This window comes from Ammospiza nelsoni, chromosome 9 (assembly GCF_027579445.1).
Source record: "Ammospiza nelsoni isolate bAmmNel1 chromosome 9, bAmmNel1.pri, whole genome shotgun sequence".
NCBI lineage: Eukaryota > Metazoa > Chordata > Aves > Passeriformes > Passerellidae > Ammospiza > Ammospiza nelsoni.
This window is the reverse complement of record NC_080641.1, coordinates 31266162-31288596: the sequence shown is the minus strand read 5'-3', so window position 1 is coordinate 31288596 and position 22435 is coordinate 31266162. Positions and strand designations below refer to the sequence as shown.

At 44.0% G+C, this 22435-nt stretch overlaps 1 protein-coding gene across 1 annotated transcript in view; it reads left to right on the top strand.

The window, feature by feature from the left end:
• The window catches only part of GLIS1 (GLIS family zinc finger 1), a 178123-nt gene that overhangs the window by 134740 nt on the left and 20948 nt on the right, over window positions 1-22435 (top strand). The window contains 4 exon segments of the mRNA XM_059478526.1: window positions 10354-10515; window positions 14119-14229; window positions 16664-16796; window positions 21795-21945. Of these exon segments, the coding sequence (XP_059334509.1) occupies window positions 10354-10515; window positions 14119-14229; window positions 16664-16796; window positions 21795-21945 (557 nt within the window).

Below are 22435 nucleotides of genomic sequence, written 5' to 3'. Positions count from 1 at the left end.
TAAAATTTCAGACAATATGTGTAGCACTTCTTTTTCATACATATCATTTGAAAGCCATATGATTCACCAATATGTGTTATTGTTATCCACCCATGTGGGACACAATCTATTTTAAATTAGTGAAGTGACTTGCTAAACTCCCTGTAAACAATAAGACTGTGGGAAAACATTAAGTGCTATTCAGAAAAGAACATTGCTATAGAGTCTTTTATCCAGAGGATCCCACAGTGCTGTAGAGAATGGAGGGACCTGGCACTGCTCTTCAGCAGAGCTCATCCTCTCGACAGGCTTGGGAGGCAGCTCCAGCACTGGGAACTGGAGCAGGGCTTGGTGAGGGTGTCAGTGCCCACACCAGTGCAGTGGGAGTGGTAAATCACCCTGAGTGAGGAGCAGCAATAGGGTGTTCGTAAGCAAAATCTGGAATTAACATCTGCTTTGGAGAGAAAACTGACCTCATTTAAAGCAGGTTGAGGTCTTGAAACCATTTTCCTAGGAATAAGCGTCTCAGATTTTCTTTCACGTAAGGAACATGGCCAAGCAAGGCAAAATGCAAACACAGACTAGGCAGTGACTTACGGTAAAGTGAGGATGAGTTCCTTATTTGTAGGGGAGAAACAGCAGGTTCTCTCAGATTTATCCTTCTCCAAGTGTTACCCTGAGCTCTGTGGGATTCTGCTGTAGTGTGCTGAGCAGGTCTGTGGGTGAAGGAGAGAGCTGTGTCTCTTGGGGTTGCTTTTTAGAAAAAATAATAATGTTTTAAAGACAAATGCTTCAAGATTCCAGCGCTTTAATGTTTTAGAGACAAATAATGCTTTTTTTTCTGAAAACAAATAATAAAAAGTACAAGCATTTTTGCCCAAGAGCACCACAATCATGGCACGAGGGAGGGCAGAATGAGGTGACCAGCCCTGCAGTGAGAACAAGCTCCCACCCCATCCCTCAGCTTCCCAGTGGTTCTCCAGCAGCTCTTGGAGGGCTCTTTGGCAGAGATGAGCTTTACACAGGTGAGGGAGTGTCAGCTACAGTCGTTTGAGCAGATCCCTTGCCTGTCCTGGATTACAGGTGGGACCTCAGTCTTCCCTTGTGGACAATCAGATTTGTCCAGCATGGCACAGAGAGAGCAGGAGCCCATCTGAGCACTGAGTCCCACTGGCAAAAGCTCCACTTCTGAGAACAACCTTGGAGAGGATTGTGTGTTGTCCTCATTGCTTTGTGCAGATTAACCCAGTGTTGGCAAGTTCGTGCAGTTTGTCAATTTGCAGGGAAACTTTACTCTTCTGAGCTGAATTTCAAGTTGAATAGCAGTTTGAGATAAAAGCTCCATTATGCACTTGTGGAAATGAGCACGGGTAGGGTATGAGAAGGACAGTAGGTTTTAAGATTTTAAAAAAATCCACCCTCACTAAAATGGGAGAAAACCCCAGCAATAAAACTCCTGACTTTGTGAAACATTTAGTGAGGAAAATGAACAAGCTGTGTTGAACCATGTACAAAGAAAGTTGGATTTGCAACAAAAAACTTACCTAGATGGGCAAAGAGTTACATTGCTGCTATTTTTCATCTTTCCTAACAGAATTTGGTTGTGCTGGAGTAGTTCAGTCAGCTGTAGCCAGCAATTTCCCACTGTAGATCAGATTTCATCCACAGGATCCTCCTCTGTTTGATCTGCAAAGGGCAGGAGCCACTTTGTAAGCTGTGATGACATGTGACAAGCTATGACTGTAAAACATATTTGTTTATTGGTCTTGACAAAGGTAGGAGCTGGCTTTTCCAGAATTATAAAAAAAAAGGAGTCCGGGGTTATGAGTGGGAAGTTAGGATGGACACTCACTGTTGGCAGATGACACTGTGTGTGTGACACACAGGTTTGTCACACGCTGGGCTCAGATCTTCCTGTGGCTGGAGACAGACACAGCCCAGACCTAGCCCAGGCTGCTCTGTCTGTGCTGCACTGGAAACTCATCCTGTTCCTAGACACACTCTTGGCACGTTACAAAGGCAGACTGGACCATGTGAGGATCTTTTTGTTCCTTTACTGGTTCATTAAAAAGAAAGGAAAATATGAAATAAAGAGGGAAGCTTTTCATTTTGGTTTTTTCCATGTGTTTGTTAGGGAATACATTGAGGGTATTTCAATAGTGTCTGATGCCAGTGTAACAGCTTAAGACTGTTTGCTTAATTCCTGAATGTGCGCATTGTTTTTAGCAAACATTCTTAATTTATGTTTGTCCTGCCTCTCTTCCAATCTGCCATTGGATTCAGAATGTAAGGCAGCACGGGCAGCTCCTGTGCAGTGCTCTGTGCAGCTGTGTGTCCCAGAGCAGGGTGAGCAGTGCCCTGTGCTGGGCACGGAAGGGCTGCTGAGCTCCCCAGCGTGCTCCACGTCCTGCGCTGAAAGAGAGCGCTCAACACATCACAGCCACAGCTTACAGAAGCAGGGTGTGTAATTTTTAATAACTGGGATAAAACCCCTCAGTGACATCTTTAAAATATAAATGCCTTTTCTTGTTTCTTTTATTTCTTTGCCCCGCCTTATTTTGCCTTTTCATCTCTTCTCCTTTCAATTCCATTAAGCTTCATTGTACAATAATGTATCGCAGTGGACTTTTTTCAATTATGTTTTTGATTTTTTTCCTCCTTGTTACTATAAAACTCCAGATGTTTTGAGACTTCATGGTTCTCTGGATTATTTTTTCCTTTATTTTAATCTTCTTTTGTAACATGCCACACATGTGGTATTTTGGCCTTTTAAGATGCTAGGCTATGCTAATCAGCCATAAGTTTTGGAGAAGGATTTTTTTTTCTTTTTATAATTACTTTTCCCCCTTCTTTTTGCTGTTGTCTCTTTAATTATTTTCTTTTTTCTATCTGTTTTCTTTTTTGTTACCCCAACTGGTTAGTCCACATCAATCGTAATGGATTCTCCCTTTGCTCTGAGGCTGCATTCTTTATGTTAGGCAAATTAATTCTTCATTCCAAACTTTCCAACTCTCATACCTGTAAGGGGATTATGAGCCTCATTTTCACCTTGCTTGTCAGGACAGAACCATTTGCACTGAAATTGGCCCCTCCAGACCAAGAGCACAGTTCTTGAAGATTGTTCTTTGAAGATTGAGATGGGTGCAAATAGATTCTACTTTAGATGCGAACTGGAATGGAAATGTTTCCTTGGAAATTAAGACAGTGAATTACTGCTCCAGAGAAACGAGTTTTTGAAGTATATGTAGGAAATGATACTTTTTATTTAAGAAATCAAAAAGTACTGGAGGGAAGCATTTTAATTTATTTGTGGTTCTTTGCTGGCATGGATGGAGACAGATTTTAATTTATTTTGTTCAATCTTATTTTTGTCCCCAAAACAAGCAGATCTGGCTTCAGATATTAGAACAGCAAATCTTGGATTGTGTGCTGTCCTTTAATTTCAAATAGCTTGTAAGCTATTCAAAAAATCCCAAATAAAGAACAGTTTACCAATTACATCTGAGGAAATAAAGGAGCTGACATGGGGTGTCTTCTTTGCTTATTACATGACCCTATGAATTTTGCATTTTGTTCTTTAAAATGTTGCCTCATGTAATGTTATTTTTGCCTGCAAGCCATAATACTGCCTTCAGTCCAACTGTAATGAGGTTTCAGAAAATTGTTTGCTTTCCAAATGACATATTTAGCAAAACCTTATGGCAAAATCTGTGGCTGTCAAGCTGCTGATAGTAAAAAATTCCCAACTTTCCTGGTTCATTCTCATGTGTTGTAGCAAACAAATGCAACTACCCCTGTTTTGACAAATGTTTATACTTCTTGATTAAAGAAGGATTACTGAAAAGACTAAAGAAGAATTACTAAAAAGAGTTTTAATACTAGAATTCAGGTCTTGTGAAAAGGATGGGATGCTCTGATAGTTTCCCAGATATTTTGGGTTTGCTGGAAAATGTATGGAAAGCTCTGCTTGCTCACTGAAGTGGGTGACCTGCTGGCCCTAGAAGAAATAAATGTGTGAATATTCCAGTGCTGGAAGGAACATTTGCCCCGTGCACAGTCAGAGGGGTCTGTTTGTGTGGGAATCACCTCACAAACACCTCACAGAGCCAGACCTGGTCACTCTCAAAACCGTGTGACTTAAAGGAGTTAAAGTTGTTCTCCGTGGGCCAGGTCTGCATTCCTCATGGATCCATCACTCCTGCTGCTGCCCAAGGGGCTCAGGAATGCAGGCTGAGGGGCTTAGAAAATTCATAAAATGGAAATAAAAGGGACAGCCCAAAGTCTTGTGTAAGTCAGAGATGTTCAGACACCTCCTCCAGGGATTCTCAGTGTATTCATATTTCCCAGTTTCATGGCAATTAGGAAATACACAATCTGTCTAACAGCATAAAGGAAAATTAACTGTTTATTGGTGGACGGTGTGTGGATGTCAAATGGTTGGCCACAACTACCCTAAAGCCCAACAATGTGGAGGATGTATTGCATTTATACTGTGGCTCACTCTTCTTTCTTCTTCCTGTTCTGAACCTTTTAAACTTTTCTTCTCTTACACACCAGCAGCTGTACATCATTCTGGCTAAAGCCCTAAATGCTTTTTTTAAAGACAAATAATTAAAAGTACGAGCATTTTTGCCCAGGACTGAAGTGAAATAGCATGTAGTGTCACTTTGTAAAGATAAATTGTTCAGGCTTCAGAAATAAAACCAAACACGGATATTGGCAGGTCTTTTTATGTTACAGTTACCTTCCATGGTATTATAATCACAAAGGGAAAACACCCAGCTTCAGCAATTTAAATCTGTTAGTTTGAATCTGGCTAAATAAATGGGGATTCTTTAGGATGTTAAAGCCTCTTTCCTATGGGTGACTTGTTAGGTACTCAGATAGTTCTGTTGAGTTTTATTAAACTCCTTGCATGAGCCATGTTGCTCATGCACAACTATTTGCGGGATCAGGGCTTTACATTGCAGCTACAACAGCGAATTAAACATTAATCTAATCAGGAGTTAGCTGGGAAAAACAAAGCCCCAAAGCAGATACTTTGATTGTGGTGTGGGGTGGAACAACTCAAGTGTTTTAAGTTCCTGAGGTTCATAACAGTTCGGAGCCCTGTGTGCTTCCAGCCACGGCCCCAACATTGGCCTCAGTGTGCTGTTAAACATTGATGCTATTTAAAGAGTGGTGTGGCTGTTCCTCCCCTCCAGAAGGGATACGCAGCCTCACAGGATCCTTTTTCTCACAGCATGTTTTTCAGTAAAATTTTCCCAATTTTGTAATCAGTTGGGAAGAAAGAACATTTCACAATGTTCGTAAGGCTTGTGGATGTTTTGACCAGACGTCAGATTTCCTATTGATAGCATTAAATGCTTTGGAATGAAATGTTTTGGGTTTTCCATCTGTAGGCTGTCTGAGATGTCAGCAGCCAATATGACCTGCTCTTTCCCTTTTAGGTCTATAAATAAAAGGCAGCTTGTTTAACTGATCTTGCAGCAGAGAGCAGAGGTGTATATTAATGAGCTTGCTCTAATGGCACACTGGACCTATTTAGCACTACGACTGTGAAGGCTTCTCTTTTTCAGTCATAACTCATTTCCTAAGAAAATGTCAGTTATTGCTTCACTCTATGGTCTGAGCTGGTTAGTTTATAGTTTATTTCTTCTGATCTGTGCCACTGACAGATATGCTAGACATGACTGTGATTAAATGCGCTCATGAAAATGGTAAACATTTGATAATATAAACCCTCTTGGGAACATGCTGTTATTTCTGCGTGGCAGCATTCTCAGGTGCATTCAGAGTATAATCTGGAAGCAAAGAAAAAACATATTAAGCAATTACAGTTATTAGATTAAACTGCTTTGTTGGGAAAATTGTGATGTGTTTAGATCACTGTGAGATAATTCTGTGTTTTTATAAATATGGCTTTTGAATGTGTGATATTGCAACAGTGACACTGCAGTGAGATTTTAGTGTGAAATAAAGATAACATATGTATTTCCATATGGTAACAAACTAGTTCAGTCCCATAAATTTCTACAAGGTATTTTTTCCTGGTAGAAGCCCTGTTCTGAAAGCAGCAGTAGTTATAAAACCCAATGACTGCCTTGTGTTCTTCCCCTAATCACGTGGCATTGTTTTGTGTCTGTGCTTGGGTGTGTGCAGCATTAACGATCTCACAGCAAAGACAAAAGTAGTAATTGCAATATAATTATTATTTTTATTGATTAAACTTGTTTAAGAGTTCTGTTGACATTTACAGACTTTGAGGATCAAGCAGCATTTGTTACACTTATCCCAGGCATCAAACGTCCACAAAATGTTTAGGATTATAGGATTAAGCAGTGACAGACTGGGGCCAGATGTCTGGGAGATACCATAAGTGGCCTTCTCAGTTGATAAAATAGCTCTTGCCATCCTGAAGCCCTTTCAAAACTGAACATTTGTTGCTTGTAGTTGAAGCTGAGACACTTGTGGGATGGCTGGATCTTCCTGGAGGGTATTTAAGAGGGAGAATCATCCCCCATTTTTCCTAGAGTAGTTTTATATAGTGTAAATGTAAATGTAAATACACTCCAAGTAGTAAGAGTAGGTGGAAGGGTTAAAAGAGTTGGTGAGTGGCATTTAAACCCAAGAACTACCTTACAAAATTGTCTTAACAACAGCAGCCCAGTTGAAGTTGTCACACCACTTCAGGGAAGCTGTTTCCATGTGTGGACTTCAGTAGGGACAAACTGTGAGAGATAAACAGTCAGCAGATCAGAAATCAGGGAGCTGGAAAAGGTGTCCTTCAAAGTGCAGCTCTGAGTGGATTCTCAGCCCACCCTGCTCAGCTCTTTGCACCAGCTCCGTTCCTCCCTTCCTTTGAGACCTTTCATCTTCAGCTTCCTCTCTTCTCATCGCTTGTGGCAAGGTTCTTGTCTCCACTGCTTTCCTCCTGAATGGAATTCCTGTTTCACCAACAGCCTTTGCCACCTTGAAAATCTGAGTACTGCAGTCACAGCATTCTCTTTGCTGGTGTATTTTTCCACCTGACATGTTTATCCTGAGTTTATCACTGCATTGGGCCCATCCCACTGTCTGTTACCCAGCTTAACAGAGCTGGGTAATACAAATAATGTGAATTAGGAAATAAGAACATAAATAAGAAAGGCTCCAAGCATACATGGTGATGGAGGAACCTTACTGCTGAAGGCATTGGACAAACTTACCAAGAGAAGGCAGCTGAGCACAGAAGAAGGGTCTGTAAATAAGCCCATATTTGTTTGAGTGTTGCTGCTTTCACTGCAGCTCTGAGCATTTCTGGTAGGGCCTGCTCCTTCTCTCCCTGAGGTGTCGATCCAGCAAACTCTTTAACATATGTGCTTTCATGTGTTTTAGATTAAGCTTGTGTTTAGATGTTTGAGGACATTTTCTGTTGGAATTTTTGCTACCGACATCAGAGTGTGGGGCTGGACCTTTCATGAGTTTGGATTATTCTGCATTCATTGCTACTTTGCATTGGGCTCTAGGAATGGAACTGAAGACTGGTAATCCATTAGAAAAACATTCTAAGGGTAAAGATCCTTCTCTCTAAGTTGGAGAGAGATGGATTTGATGGCTGGAGTGCTCAGGGAAGGAGGAATGATGGTGACATCCAGAGTGGTGAGAGACTCAGTGTTCAGATGGGACATGGGGGACAGGTGGTGTCCCTGGGGGCCTGTAGTGGGACCAAGTGCAGTCTCAGCAGATTCATGAGTGACACCAAGCTGAGTGGTGCAGTTGACACTCCTGAAGGATGGGGTGGCATCCAGAGGGATGTGGATAAGCTCCAGAAGTGGCCCATGGGGTTTCAGCAAGTCCTCAGTTCTCCAGCTGGTTCAGGGCAACCCCTGGTATCAACACAGGCTGGGGGATAAAGGAGCCCAAAAATGCTCCAAGGGATAGAACACCTCTTGTGAGAAGAAAGGCTGAGAGAGTTGGGCTTGTTCAGCCTGGAGAAGGCCCCAGGGAGACTCAGAGCAGCCTCTCACTGCTTGAAGGGGACCTGGAAGAGAGATGAAAGGGTTAACACTTCAAAGGGATGCCACACTGTGGGCACACTAATCAGAAGAGGTTGGGAAGGAGGAAGATTGGGAACAAAAAGGAAAAAAGTGATCTTTAGGACCTCAGAACATTAACTCAGCTTTATGGAATGTCCTATGAGAAGTGTGAATTTGCTGAACCCTGCTCTATTTTTCATAGACTTCAGCATTTTTGCACAATTCAAATTGCTCCATCCTGAATCTTAGTCAGATTTTTAGTGATGATTGTGAAGAAAGTTTGTTTTTTTGAAGCCTTGGTAGCTTTGGTCACTTCCAAACCCCCCTACCTCCTTGCACCAGCTCAAGTGTTCAGAGGTGGGTCGTGGCCAGACAAAGCTTCTGAACTCCTAAAATGTCACCAGCATGTCATCACCTGCATGTCTCCAGATGATTTTGTGGATCTGACACAATGGCTGTGATGCGAAAAGGTGGAAGATGTATTCACACCAGATGGTTGTCTGTACACATACCCAGTGTGCCATTCACCCAGGTTACTGCTCAGAGCACTGAGATATTTGTGGCATTAAGGGCCACATTGATCCTTTGGTGTGTGAGGGGCTGGGACAGGCAGAGCAGTGCCAGAAACGCCTCTGGCTGTGGTGTGCAGAGTGATCTGCATCCAGTGCCAGGACACAGCCTGCAACACCAACTGCTGGCTCCAGAATCACTGTGGCTGCTGCGCTGAGGTGTTTACAAACACCCTGGGATGAGCAGGATGTGCTGGGCCTTTCTCCATCTCTTAGGCCCTGGGAGATCAGGAGCCCCCAGGCTGGAGCACCTTCAGTGCTCCTCCATCTGCAGCTGCTCTCCCGTCCCATCTCTCCCCCTGCACTGCAGTCTGCAGTTTGCCTGCCCTGAGGTGTGTGTGACAAGCAAGATTGACAGGGTGGTGATTTCTGTGATGACATCTGAGGTTCCTGGAAAGCTGCTGAACAAAATCTTGACTCAGCAAAAGGAAGTGACAAAGCATTTGCTGATTTTGTGAGAGTCAGGATTTCACTGTTTACAAACAAGAATCATAGAAAAAGCTCTGGCTTCTAGAAACAGTGGTTGGAACAGGTTGCTCAGAGAAGCTGTGGCTGCCCCATCCCTGGAATTGCTCAAAGCCAGGTTGGACAGGGCTTGGAGCAACCTGGGATAGTGGAAGGTGTCCCTTGCCCACGGCAGGGCCTGGAACTAGGTGACCCTTAAGGTTCTTTCCAACCCAAACCATTCTGTGAAGATGCACCTACTATATTTCAGAATTGCTCTTAGTGTTGACAGGAAGGTGGATTGGGTTGTGTTTCTCAAATACGTTCCATGAGATCACAAATCCTTGAGGAATCAGGTTTTTTATCTGTGTAGAGGCATAAGAAGATGTGCAGTGCCATGAAACAGCAATATGTGCAGAGTGGGCAAAGAGGATGCATTCCTTCACTTTAGTGTTTGCATGCAAGTATTTGAACATGTGCAAGTATCTGAGTGCATTTTGTGGGTGTGCAGGTGCATGAATGTGCACACCACAACTATTTGTGCTCACCTGGGAGAGTTCCCATCCTACAGACAGTGCCTCCACCGCCTCTTGTCTGTAACACTGAAACTTAGCACTGAGCAATGCAAAACACCCTTCCCTTGGCCTAGTAGCTGGCAGTTTTACTTATATATTTATTCAGATTTAATTTGAAACGGTGACTTCTGATCTGAAGGCTTTTTTATTGCTGAGCTCCCTAATGAAACGGGTGCTTAAGAACCCAGAATTGCTCAGGTTACTGGTTGTATAAATGCTGAGAACAGCTTTGAATGATACAGCTAGTAAAGAAAAGGGTGCAGAATAACAGCAGGGTTCCTTTGGATTGATCTTCAAATGGATCAGGTCTTCCTGTAATAGTCCATGCTCATCTGCTCCAGGGTATAATATTTCAGACACTTGAAACCAGGTTCTAACCCACCAGCTTCTCTTACTCTCTGTCTGTAGCAGCTAATTGTTATTGCCCACCGTGGCTCCTGTGGCAGTTTACATCACAGAGGACTCCTCAGAACACTTGTTCTTTCTTTAAATTTTCTGCTCTGACACCGTGTCTCTAAGTGTTCAGCTCAGACAGAATGTGTGAGATATTTATAACCCCTGTATTATTACTGAGCTGCACACCGTGTCTTCGGTGACAGATTAAATGAACAGCACAACATGTTGTGTTTCATCCATAAATTTCAACAGATGTTTGAATGTTGGTTGATTTATTGCACGTCCAACTTGGTTCTTACACTGTTCTCATTGTGGCTGCACATGGTTTGTTTAATAGAACCTTACAATGATTTTTTTAATGACGTTTTTCAGTTTGAAGGGTGCAACAAGGCATTTTCTAGGCTTGAGAACCTCAAGATCCACCTCCGGAGTCACACTGGGGAGAAGCCATACCTGTGCCAGCATCCTGGCTGCCAGAAAGCTTTCAGCAACTCCAGTGACCGGGCAAAGCACCAGAGGACACACCTGGACACCGTAAGCACCATTCCGTACTGGGAGCTGTCCCAGTGTTCCAGTGCCCCTGGGACACAGTCGGTCCTGCTGCTCCAGGGGGCTTGGCCTTTTCACTAAGAGAGTCTTAGAACACTCAGCTAGGAGCAAGTGGATTTGGTTTTGAGCTGTTTGTGCTCTGAGAAATGAGAAAGTCGTGATCACAGAGAGGCAATTATGCTGTGTTACTCATGCTGAGCAGTGGTTACGCAGGATGAGTTACTCAGCAAACTCTGCCATTGTTCCTGTTCCAGTAAGAGGAGGCAGCAGCTCAGTAAGGTAGAGCTGAGTCACTGCTGCTGCTCCAAATGTGTGTCATTGTCTCACTTCCTGTCCCTTCAGTGAGTGCTCTGGGTGAATGCAAAAGCTCTTCAGACCTCTCAGTGGAAGGGAAATGCACCTCAGTTTTGGACAGTAATTTTGTAAAAAGTGAAAATAAATCTGTCTCATAACTCTGTAGTTAAGTACCCTCCATTTTACAGTTAATCTCTCAGATTAACTGTGAGAAACACACTCTCTTATTCTCTACAGTTGGTAGGTTTGGCTTGACTCTGCAGCTCTTCTCCCTTGTCTCACAGAGAGAACAGGAGCCTGTCAAGTGTCTTGGGCTCTACTGAAATGAAATCACCAGATCAGGGGGAAAGAAAGCAATGGCACAGCTCTGCAGACCAATCATGTCCTCAGCATAAAGCTTGTAAAGAATAACAGGCAGAGTTGTTCCTTTGTCTTTTTCAAAGAAGTGAATATATGGTTTAGTTTGGCCAAGTGTTTATGGGGCAGAACTTTTGAGTTTAATTGATATTTACTTTTTAAGCAGTTACACATTTCAGACAGTGCAGCATTAAGGAATGTCTAATGTACATTATGCCTTGCAAAAACAAACAAGTACGAGAAGCAAGTCAGTCACATTTTCCAAACCAAAGCACACTTAAAATAACAATGTTTTATTTATTTGAAAGTCAACCTGAGATATTTGAATTTGTCATTTGTATCTCTTTTGAAAGTGGATATACTAATTGCATGTAGTTTTTTAATTTAATTGCCTGAATCTAGTAGTTATATTTTTTTATTAGCCAAACTCACAAATTGAATGCCAAATTGAATGTTTTAAGAGAGAACTGACATGGTTACTAAAATGAGCACAAATTCTTTGTATGTGTTGTCTGTGCAATATTGAAGACAAATGTCTTAACTTTCTATTTTCTTCTCTTCTCCCTTTATCTCTGTCTTTATTATCTGAAATGCTCATAAATCAGGAAAAAGGTACAGTAATAATTTTCTAATAACTTTCTTCAATATCTAAACACATCTCCATGCTATTCCACTGCAGGTTCTCTAAAACTGTTTCTGTAGTCCTGCACACACGAACTGAGTTCCACTTACCTGATTTAATTGAAGCCCTGTGGTTTAAGCTCAGTGAATTGTGTGCTTATGTGAACATGAAAAATAGCAGAGCTACAGGATGGTGCTGCTGCACCAAACAACTGCCTGGAATGTCAGAGCACACAGCCATGAACCTTTGTTAGGGTGATCACATTCTCATCCAGTTTCCCTAGGACTGAGTTGAATGATTTTATCACTAATTTGAATGACATCAGTGATTTGAAAAATACTCTGCTGGTTTTTCTGCCAAGGGATTTGTTAAAGTTTTCCATAGCTTTTCCTCAGGTGTCAGTTCTCTGTGTTCCAGACACTCTCAATAAATCTCCTTTGCCCTGTAACTTTCTGGGTAGGTGCTGTGTTAGCCTGCAAGGTCATGAATTGGTGAATGATTCTATTATTCCTTCAGAAATTTCCTGCTGGCTGGACAGAGCAGAAATACATATCCTCTGGAGGTGCTTACAAAGAAAGGGGGTTTATATAGGCTGCTTTTTCCTTACTGAGTGCATTTGGAATTGGTTTTAAAGCTTCTCAATGTAGGTCACTCCACCATTTATCTTCTCCAAAGGAGAATCTGTAAATCATTTCACTTACTGGTGTGTGCTAGTTTGATGGAATCCCCACTAAATCATCTGGAAGTAGATCCTTCTCTTAGGCAGGAGCAGAACAAAGGGAACCTGTCTGTCCTTGTGGTAAAAGGGGCACATCAGCACTCCTCCAGGAGCAGAGCAACTGGGTTTCACAGTCACTTCTCCCAAAACTGGTGGGATTTTTTGCCTTCTGTGCATCCTCCTTCGGAAACCAAGGGGATTAAAGAATGTGACATCGAGGTCATGGCAAACCAGTTTTCTACCTTTGAGAAGACACCAAAAGGATTTGCTAGTCCTAGTGAGAAGGCTGAGGTAATGTTGATAGATGAGGCAAGAAAACAGAGAACAAAAGAATGTTCCATTCAACTTGAAAGCTTTGTGAGCTCTGCCATGCAGCACTATTCTGCTGGCATTTAAGACAATGGTCACTTAATAAAAATTGCCTTTGCTCATTTTGGCAATTGCACCTTCATTTGGAGTTTGTTCTGTAACCCAGAGAGAGTGTTCCATTTTTTAGGAATAGGCATAGCCACAAGAAGAATTTGGTGAGGATTTCAGTGACTGGGAAGGTCCCCTCTGAGCCTCCTTTTCTGCAGGCTGAGCCCCCCAGCTCCCTCAGCCTCTCCAGACTGTTCCCAACTCCATTGCCCTTCTCTGGACATGCTCCAGCCCCTCAATGCTTTTCCTGTCATGAGGATCCCAAAGCTGCACCCAGGATTTGAAGTGGGGTCTCCCCAGTGCCCAGCAATCCTTGTAACATTTATATAAATCAGAACTCAAAACCAGAATGACTGTCTTTATAATTATACTGGCTGATGCCATGATAATTTTGTTTGTAAAGGCTAGGGAATAAAGAAATGCTCTCAAAACCCATTCAGTTGTACCTCACCAGCATTTAGCTCAGCCCAGTGAACCATATCCAGTGTGCCAGTGCAGAATCACTTCTGTTTGCATCGTGCCTGGTTGGAGAGCTCAGAGGAGACAGAGCAAACGTGGGCGCAGCAGAGAGAGGGAACAGCTCAGGTTCAGCTGAGTGTGAACAGCTCAGGTTCACACTGTGTGTGCTCCCTGTGCTGGTGGGGCGGGCACAGGGGCGTGACATCTGTCCCACAGTGTGTGTGCCCATGCTGGGATGGGCACAGGGGTGTGACATCTGTCCCACAGTGTGTGTGCCCATGCTGGGATGGGCACAGGGGTGTGACATCTGTCCCACAGTGTGTGTGCCCATGCTGGGGCAGGCACAGGGGTGTGACATCTGTCCCACAGTGTGTGTGCCCATGCTGGGGCGGGCACAGGGGTGTGACATCTGTCCCACAGTGTGTGTGCCCATGCTGGGATGGGCACAGGGGTGTGACATCTGTCCCACAGTGTGTGTGCCCATGCTGGGGCGGGCACAGGGGTGTGACATCTGTCCCACAGTGTGTGTGCCCATGCTGGGGCAGGCACAGGGGTGTGACACGTCCCCACAGTGTGTGTGCCCATGCTGGGGCGGGCACAGGGGTGTGACATCTGTCCCACAGTGTGTGTGCCCATGCTGGGGCGGGCACAGGGGTGTGACACGTCCCCACAGTGTGTGTGCCCCTCCTGGGTGTGACTCTGTCCCTTTGCTCCTCCCCAGAAGCCGTACGCCTGCCAGATCCCCGGCTGCTCCAAGCGCTACACCGACCCCAGCTCCCTGCGCAAGCACGTCAAGGCTCACTCGGCCAAAGAGCAGCAGGTGCGTAAGAAGGTAAGAGCAGGCAAGGAGTGGCACGTCCCCAGAGCTCCTCAATGCACTCATTTTCCATTTACCTTTAATTTATGTATTTTCAGAGCAGTTTTTCAGCAATATCACAGAAGAAAACTCCTGGTTTTTAATCACTGTTGTGAAGCAAACCACCTTATATATGTGTACTTTCAAAGGCTGCCACCCTCTAAGTTCAGTTTGCCCCAAGCTTTCTGTCCAAGCGTTTATTTTCCTGTTCATCTTTATACACAACCCCAAATGATGCTGTTATTCACATAAAATGTCCATGCACTGAGTCTCTGCAATCAGTACACACTGATGGTATTAACTGAAGTACATGTTGGCAGATCATCTAAAACACAAATGAAACTAAGCCAGGGTAGAGTGGAATATAGGAAAAGAGGACTTGGAATAGAAGAGATGTCCTTGTGTCAGCCATGCCCCCTTCCCTCCCCATTTTTCCTTCCTGTGTTTTCTGGCATACTTTAGAGAAACAAGGAGGGAATTGCTTCCTAACACCAAACCTGGGTGTAATTTGTTCAGCTCTGTGTACTGAGCTGAATGCCTTAACATGTCACCATCCTTACATCTAGGGACAGTCCCCACTCTTACACCTTGGCACCTCCCAAAGCCTCATTCCATTTCTGCAGAGCAAGGTGGGGAAAAACCCCAAATCCAAACTTTGTGTGAGAGGGCACAAAGTACATCCTGGTGCAACAGGAGGCCTGGAGCACAGAATCAATCCAGGCCAAATTTGTTAACAGCAGCTGCAAACTCAGGCTGCTTGGAAGCACCAAGACATCAATATCGAGGGTTTCATATCACTTAATCTCTTGCCTTGAGGAATTTTCCTGTGTGCATGTACACAGCCTTGTATAGACTTATCAAATCTATCTTACAATAATGTTAGTAACTTGCCTCCCACACCTTATTTGGTAGATCAGTCTAAATCTGCACTCCTCCAGTGGTTTGAAATCATCTTCAGATTTCCTGTCTCATTTATCCATGATAACTTTATGAATATTTGATCCCATGGCTCTTTTTCCTCAAATGAAAGGCACCTGAAAAAGTAGCAGATTTTTGTGTTTTGGTCAGGCTCTCTTAAAAAGGATCAAAGCAAACCTGGCTGATAAAGAAACAAGAACCCCCCCCTAAGTATTTCACTTAAATATATTAAAAAAACCCAACACCTTTCACAACCAAGTAAATCCCAGTGTTACTAAACAGCCTACTTTGGATTTCAGATGTAGGAAAAAAGGAAAAAGACTGTTTATACTCATTTGCTTGTTTTTGATTATAACTCAGCAAAGGCAGTTGTCTGTTGGTATCAACTTCCCAAGAGTTCTGAGTGGAAATGACCTAGCCAAGAAAGAAAAATTAACAAGCTGTTCTGCCAACTTGTCTTGGTTGAGACATGCTACCAAAATGTGCCATCTCTGATACAAAACAAAATGCCTGAGCTTAGACTTGTATCAAAGGAATCCTGAGCACTTAGTTCATAGCTTAGAGGATTAGTGCAGTGGTGATATTTGGTTGTTCTGAAAGGCTTTACAGAAACAAAACAGGAGAAAGTTAGCTGTTAATTTAGTAGTAGTTTAATTGGCTGCAGATGCACTTGTGATCCAAATGTCAGATGTTTATCTCAAACCCACAAATGGCTGTAGAGCAGAATTCTGAGAAGGTTTGCCTGGGCCCTTTATTTAGAATACCCAAGCCCAGGGGAGATGGGTATGTGAGGCTGTACCCATAAGGACAATAACTATTTATTAATGGCTGTAGAGTATGATGGCTGTTTGTGTAATGCGATCACTCTGTTATGACAAAAGCTTGGCAGCATCAGCATGTTTGAAAGAGAATTAGAAATGCTTTTCTTTCTTAATTCTCCTCTCCTGCTGTTTTTAATATGATGGACATTGTGGTTTTTGAGAGTTTGCTTCAGAGCCTTTTGCCAGAGCTTTCATTTCCATGGAGCAGAGCTGACACGTGAGTGGAACCTCTTCCCATCACCGACAGCCTCGCTCTGCCACTTCCAATCTGATCAGCACAAATGCTTTTTTTTCCCTATCAAATGCCTTTCCAAGTGTCACAGTTACAGGGTGACGCAAACCTTTTGCCACAGAATCCAAGAAACTACAGAAAGCCTGAAAATGTGCAGTTCAATTACTCAGGAAGGTTTGAAGGAACACAGGGTACATTATTTTTGAAGCAAACTGGTTGTTGATGTAAGATTAGCACACTTTTAACTTGTGCACTTCAGAAAACCAAAGTCATCTCTAATTACAAGTGCCAAGTACTAGACACATCCTTAATTACACTGAGTTCCTAAGAATGGCATTTCTTCCTTCTATATATAACCCTTAAGGAGATAAACGAAGTTAATTATAAATAATTTGGTTTTACTATGTAACACAATGTTTCTTTTATCTTCCTCTTGTAGTTAAAGTCCTGTACTGATATTGAACAAGATGTACTCAGTGAATGCTTAGCTATCCAACAGCTGCACACATCTTCTCAGCACATCCTGGATGGGAAGTGTGGCAGATCTGTAGCTCCTCATGATTTAATTACAGGTAAGAATACTTCTAATGAGTGTGGTGCTAAATATGTCATACAAGAGAGGATTCAAAGCAGAAAAGATTTGTCACTGTGGAAAGTGATGAAAACTCCAGACCAACAAATAAGATGAAATAATTAAGCGAGTTGTTTGCTAAGGGCTTGCTTTTTTTGGTTTTTCAGCATTAGTCAGAGAAATAGCTGCTGTTAATTTCATGTGAAGGGGCAGCAGCCCTGCTGAGAGTCTGTCTCCATCCATGTGTTCTCCTTTCAAAGTTGGTCTGGGCAGAGTGCAGGTGCAGGAGCTGTGCTGAGTCCAGTGGATGCTCTGGCACAGAGTCCCACCAGGAGAGTTTTCTTCAGGAGCTGCAGGAAAGCTGAGGAGACTCAGTGTTATGATGCACTTCGGATCATAACAAAAAATATGGTGATACATGAATGGGAGAAAACTCGAAGTTGAAATGTCAAACCTTCTTCTAATAATATTTTCTAGTATTTAATCTTCCTTTCTGTATTTTCTTTTGTTCTTGTGATTCGAACAAGAGTTGGCCCTTTTCAGGGGCTTTAGACTCTTCTATACATTTTATAGGAAGAGAAAAAGAGGATTCCATTCCCTTCTGTGGGAAATAAGATACAGATTCACAGTTTTGAACCCCAGCAGAGGATCCTGAATCAGAGATGTGCATTTTGAGGTCCTGTGTTCAGGTGGCACAGAGAGAGGCACTCCCAAAAGCCAGCAGTGTAATTGTAATCTGCCTTCTGCAAGAATCTCCTACTTTTATTTGATTTCTCCAAATCTTCCAAACAAAAAATCCATTTTGCTTAACATCTCCTATTCTCTTTTCTAGTTCAAGTTGCATTAAAATGTTGGAATGTGAGTGGTGAACAGAATGGAGTAGAAAGGGAAATACCCCATCATTCTGATGTACTTTCCCTGGGAGTCTGAACTCAGGGCTTTCATGTGGCTCCTTGAAAAGTGGGAGAAAGCTGGAGGGATTTGGGGTTGATTTCCAGTCTCTGCCTGTGCCGCCTGCTCTGAATAAGGTTTGTGAGGGCAGCAGTGGCCTGTGCTCTCCCCTTGACAGCCCCATGTAGCAGGAGCATGGCTTGGCCTCCCCCTTCCAGGCAGGAGCAGTGACATTTTCCCTAGAGCAGGCGGTGCTTCAGAAACAGCCTCAGATTTCAAGTGACAACAATAAAACAGGAAAAGAGTTATTAACTCACAGATAAACAGACCATCCCTAACCCCTCAGTGTCATTTCAGAGAATCTCTTGTGAAATGAAGGATTTTATCTGTCCATAACTCTGGCTTTGTCTGGTATGATTTCTGTGCTGATTATATCAATCCATCATCAGGATGTTGTAAAAAAACCTGTAAATCTTCCCTGATACTTCCATCAGGTCACTCCATATGAGACCCCATCAATGCACAGTATGAACAAGTGCCAGGGAAAAATAAATCAAGACTTGAAAGACTGTTTTGCAGTGAAACAGAAGTTGCTTCATCATATGTGCAATACAGTCCTCAGTCAAAACTGTTCCTCTGTCATTATTTAGGGCATATAAACCAAAGTGCTGATCCTTACAGAATTAAAGCATGAGGACATTCCTGCTGCCACCTATAGTCTGCAGTGATTGCACATTTGCTCTTTCAAATAAGCTGAGGTAATATTTTTTGAGAAATCAGTTGTAATTCTGTATGTAGGCTATAGATGGATAAATATAATGTATGATGTCCTCATATTCAACTTGAAATATGAAAACATTCATGGTTTGGGCTTTTGAGTTTGGTTTTTGTGTTATTTTTTTCAAAGAAACCACATTATTAATGTGCAGAGCTCTGGGCTTTAGGGATCACTTGGATTCCTGGAGAATTTCAGTTTTGTCTTTCTCCAAGTTAAAGCACATTTTAAATATGTCAGGGATGAAAGCCCATCACAGAAAAAAAACCAAAATATTAAAAAAGGCCCCATCCCTTGTGTCTGACTTCAAAGTAGGTAAGACAGTGAGCAGAGGAATGTTTCTGCAGTCAGAGGAACCCATTGTTAGCTGAGATCTTCCTCCTTTTTCCCTCCTCATAACTAAAATGCATCATGGCTGCACACATTTAACTCTGCCTGTGGACAAGAGCTTGTGTCACTCTGGTCCCACTCAGGCATTTTCTCTGGGTTTTATTGTTGTTTGCCTGCTCTCAGCGTAAAGCTGAGGGGGAAAGGCTGCTGGTCACAGATGCTCAGGGCACTGTTTTGGCCACAGATGTTAAGGTTAAAGGCCAAGCCATTTAAAATACTGATTGATGACTTCTATTTACAAGCTGAGATGGTCAGTGTGTGAGGAGGCCCAAGGTGCACAGGCCTGGCATGGGCTGCCCTTGCAGGAGTCACTCACAGCAGCTCCAAAGGCTTCAGGTACACAGAATATTAGTGCTCAGTGCTGAAAGAAATGGAAGAAAAACTGTAAAAGGGAAGACATTTTGGAAGTACTGAAAATTATACTGAGACTGGATTAGCAGCTGCTGTTCCCCCCTTGGCTTGTTGGTCTGTGGGGAGGGAACTGGGGTGAGGCAGCACAGGGATGGCTTGGGGGGATGTGGGACAAGGGACAGCACGTGCCAGACTGGGTGTGAGTGGTGCTGCACAGAGGTGTAGGGACAGGAGAACTCGCTGGTGACAAACCCTGAGAGCCTCAGTGCCCAGGTCCAGGCAGGGGCCTTTTCCCTGAGGTGTGATCAGGAAGTCAGAGATAGATCTGGGAGAGGATGTCCCCAGCTGGAGACTCTGCAAGCCCAGCAGTGGGCACTGGGTGTCCCCAGCAGTTCCACAGATGGGTAAATTCCTCTGCAGAGGGTTGGGGCTGGCAGAAACTGGAGGTGCCAGGGATTCTGGTTTAATTTGGTTTTCTCATGTGGTGGGTTTGAGTGCAGGTATCATGTGGGACTCTGCTGCCCACACAGAGTTGTGGGGTGGTTTTTTAAACATCTTCTTGCTCCTCTAGAGAGTTATGTTGATTGTAGGTACTTAGCTACTCTGTCTTTCTCATCACCTCAAGGAACAGCCAGAGACATCCTGAACATGCATGAACTGTTCAGGGGTGGGATTGAAACATGGAGTGTGTGTGCTGGCCACCACACTGCTAAGATGACCCTTTTTTTGAGGGCTTTTGAGCTTTTTGCACAAGTTACTGCTGGGCCAGCAGTGTGGGAGCCTTAGAGCATGACCAGCCAGGTTTAGGGTCTGCAGTTTCCTCCGGGCTGTGCTGTCAGTGTACCTGAACTGGTGCTGTGGGAAACAGAGCTGAAGTGCAAAGTGACACTGAACAGTCGAGGTCAAATTTGGCTCATCCTTCAAGCCTGACATGGAATGTATGAACAATGAGGATGTGAGGGAAGTGGAAACTGTTGTATTGTGAAATGCACTGAAGCCACCAGTGGAAAAGCATTTCCACAATGTAGCATCCTTGCTACTGACTTACTGTTACCAGAAGAGGCTTTGACAAATAAATCCTCACATCACCTGGGAACATCTGATTTCTTAAAGCCCCTTCTGTCTGGTGTGCAGTGCAGAAAGCAAGTTGTTTTCACTGGCTGGTTGACAAATGTTCTGTCTAGCTGGAGACAGAGATGATGTGGTTCAGTTTTGTTGCTTTAGATCTGTCAGCAGCTGAGGACTCATTGTTCATGAGGGGTTTTTGACTCATCTGAAGCCCCCTGACAAAGGTGGCTGGAATCTTGCCTCGGTGGTTCTGCTCTTCAGTCACACACAGAAACAGATGCTGACATTCAGATGTTGCTTCTCCACCCCAACGGTGTCACACATTCCCCTCAGCTCTGGATTTTCACGTTGCCTTCTGCTTGTTCCACGTCACTGGGAGGGATTGGGAGGGTGCAATCCCAAGCCCTGCCAGTGACACAGCTGGCACATGGCTCTGTCCTGGATGTGCAGCTCTGCACACACTGAGTGGGAAAGAACAGTGAATGGTGCAGGAGGAGAGATGGCAAAGACAGGCCCAGAGGGGTCTCTGTGCTCTAGGGCTGGACACTGAGAGCTGGCAGACCCCACTTGCTGCTCACTTCAGTGTGAGTGGCAGTTCTGGTCCTCACCCATGTGCACATGCCCTGGGAGGGTGGGACAGAACTGTGGCAGATGTGTCGTGGGCAAAACTTGAAGATGAGAAAGGCAGAAAAACTGGGAAGAGAAGGACAAGGAGTAGACTTTTCCCAGAGCAGCATGACAAGGAGCCAGCCCTCTTCCCCTGCCATATGGTGGCATTTGCATGCTCCATGCTTGCACTCCTGTGATGTCTGTCACCACAGAGACCTGTCTTGGTGTATGATCACTCTTCAGAAGGGAGAAAAAAACTTAATTCCAAAAAACCTAATCCCAGCATCTTCATCCAGGAGCCCTGGCAAAGCTTCCTCAACCATGGGTAGGCTTGAGGGCATGGTAGGCACTTGGCTGTTGGTGCCTTGCTGCCATGGTAGAGGAGAGTCCCCAAAAATGGCACACCCACCCTCCTTCAGTAATTCTGTACTAGCAAACCTGTTTTCATGATCTCATTAAAAAATTCTCCTTGTTCCTCTTTGCATTTAATTTATTGGGCTTTCCTTTGTATAAATATGTGATATTTGTAAATAGTCTGGGATGTCCAGCAGCTTAGTAATGGAAAGTCAAATGACAGAGTTTGAAATGAACAGCAAAACCCCAGGGTACCATGGTCTGTTTGCTGTGTGAGCTCCATCCCCTGAGCACTGCAGGGGAAGTTATGCTCACAGCTATGGGAAAGGCAGGGTGGGAGTCCCACCAAGCCCTCATGGCTGTCAGGAGGCTTCTGCAGCTCTGCAGCGTCCAGGAGCACCTGGAAGGGTCAGAGAGGAGACACCCACATGCCAAAGTGCCATGGCCCAGCTGTGAGTGCTGTGTCAGGTCGGGAGGGGGATAGGGAAGGAGCTGGGGACTCTGCAGGTGTTACTGATGCTTCCTTGCTTACTTTGTTTTGCCACTGCTGTGTGTTCGCAGGCATGTACAGTGGATCCAGCAGCAGCCACAACGGCCCCTCCCCAGCGGTGCTGCCACCTCCTCATGACATTCCCTCAAGGCACCTTCCCCTGGACTCCGCCCTGCCCAGCCCACACCAGCACCAGTCGCCGCTGGAGAGTGCCAGGGACGGGTACGTGTGTGATGGGAGTGCTGGGCCTGGGTCTGCCATGGTCATGGAGGATGAATTGTTTATTTCACTTTGCATGGATGCTGTTCAAAAGAAAACACTGGCCCAAACAAAGCGATTTTGTTTGGTTTAGAATCATGGAATAATTTAGTTTTCATGGGACCTCAGAAGGTCACGTCATCCATGCCCTGTGCAAAGCAGGGCAAACTTGGACATCATTATCGGGTTGTTCAGGGCCTTGTCCTTGTCTTTGACAAAACATAATGGGATTTTTTTTCTTCATAGCATGCAGTTACATTTAGATTTTAATTTTGTTTTTTAATTCTTGCTGGATGACTTCTCATAGGTTTGGATAAGCACAGAGAATTTTTCTCAGCTAACATGAGAAACCTCTCAGAGGGTAAAACCCGACCTATGACTCACTCAGGAATTGGGCTGTGTTTGCCTTAGTAAGGCTCACTGAGTGTCAGAGCCACGGCTTTCTCACTTCCTT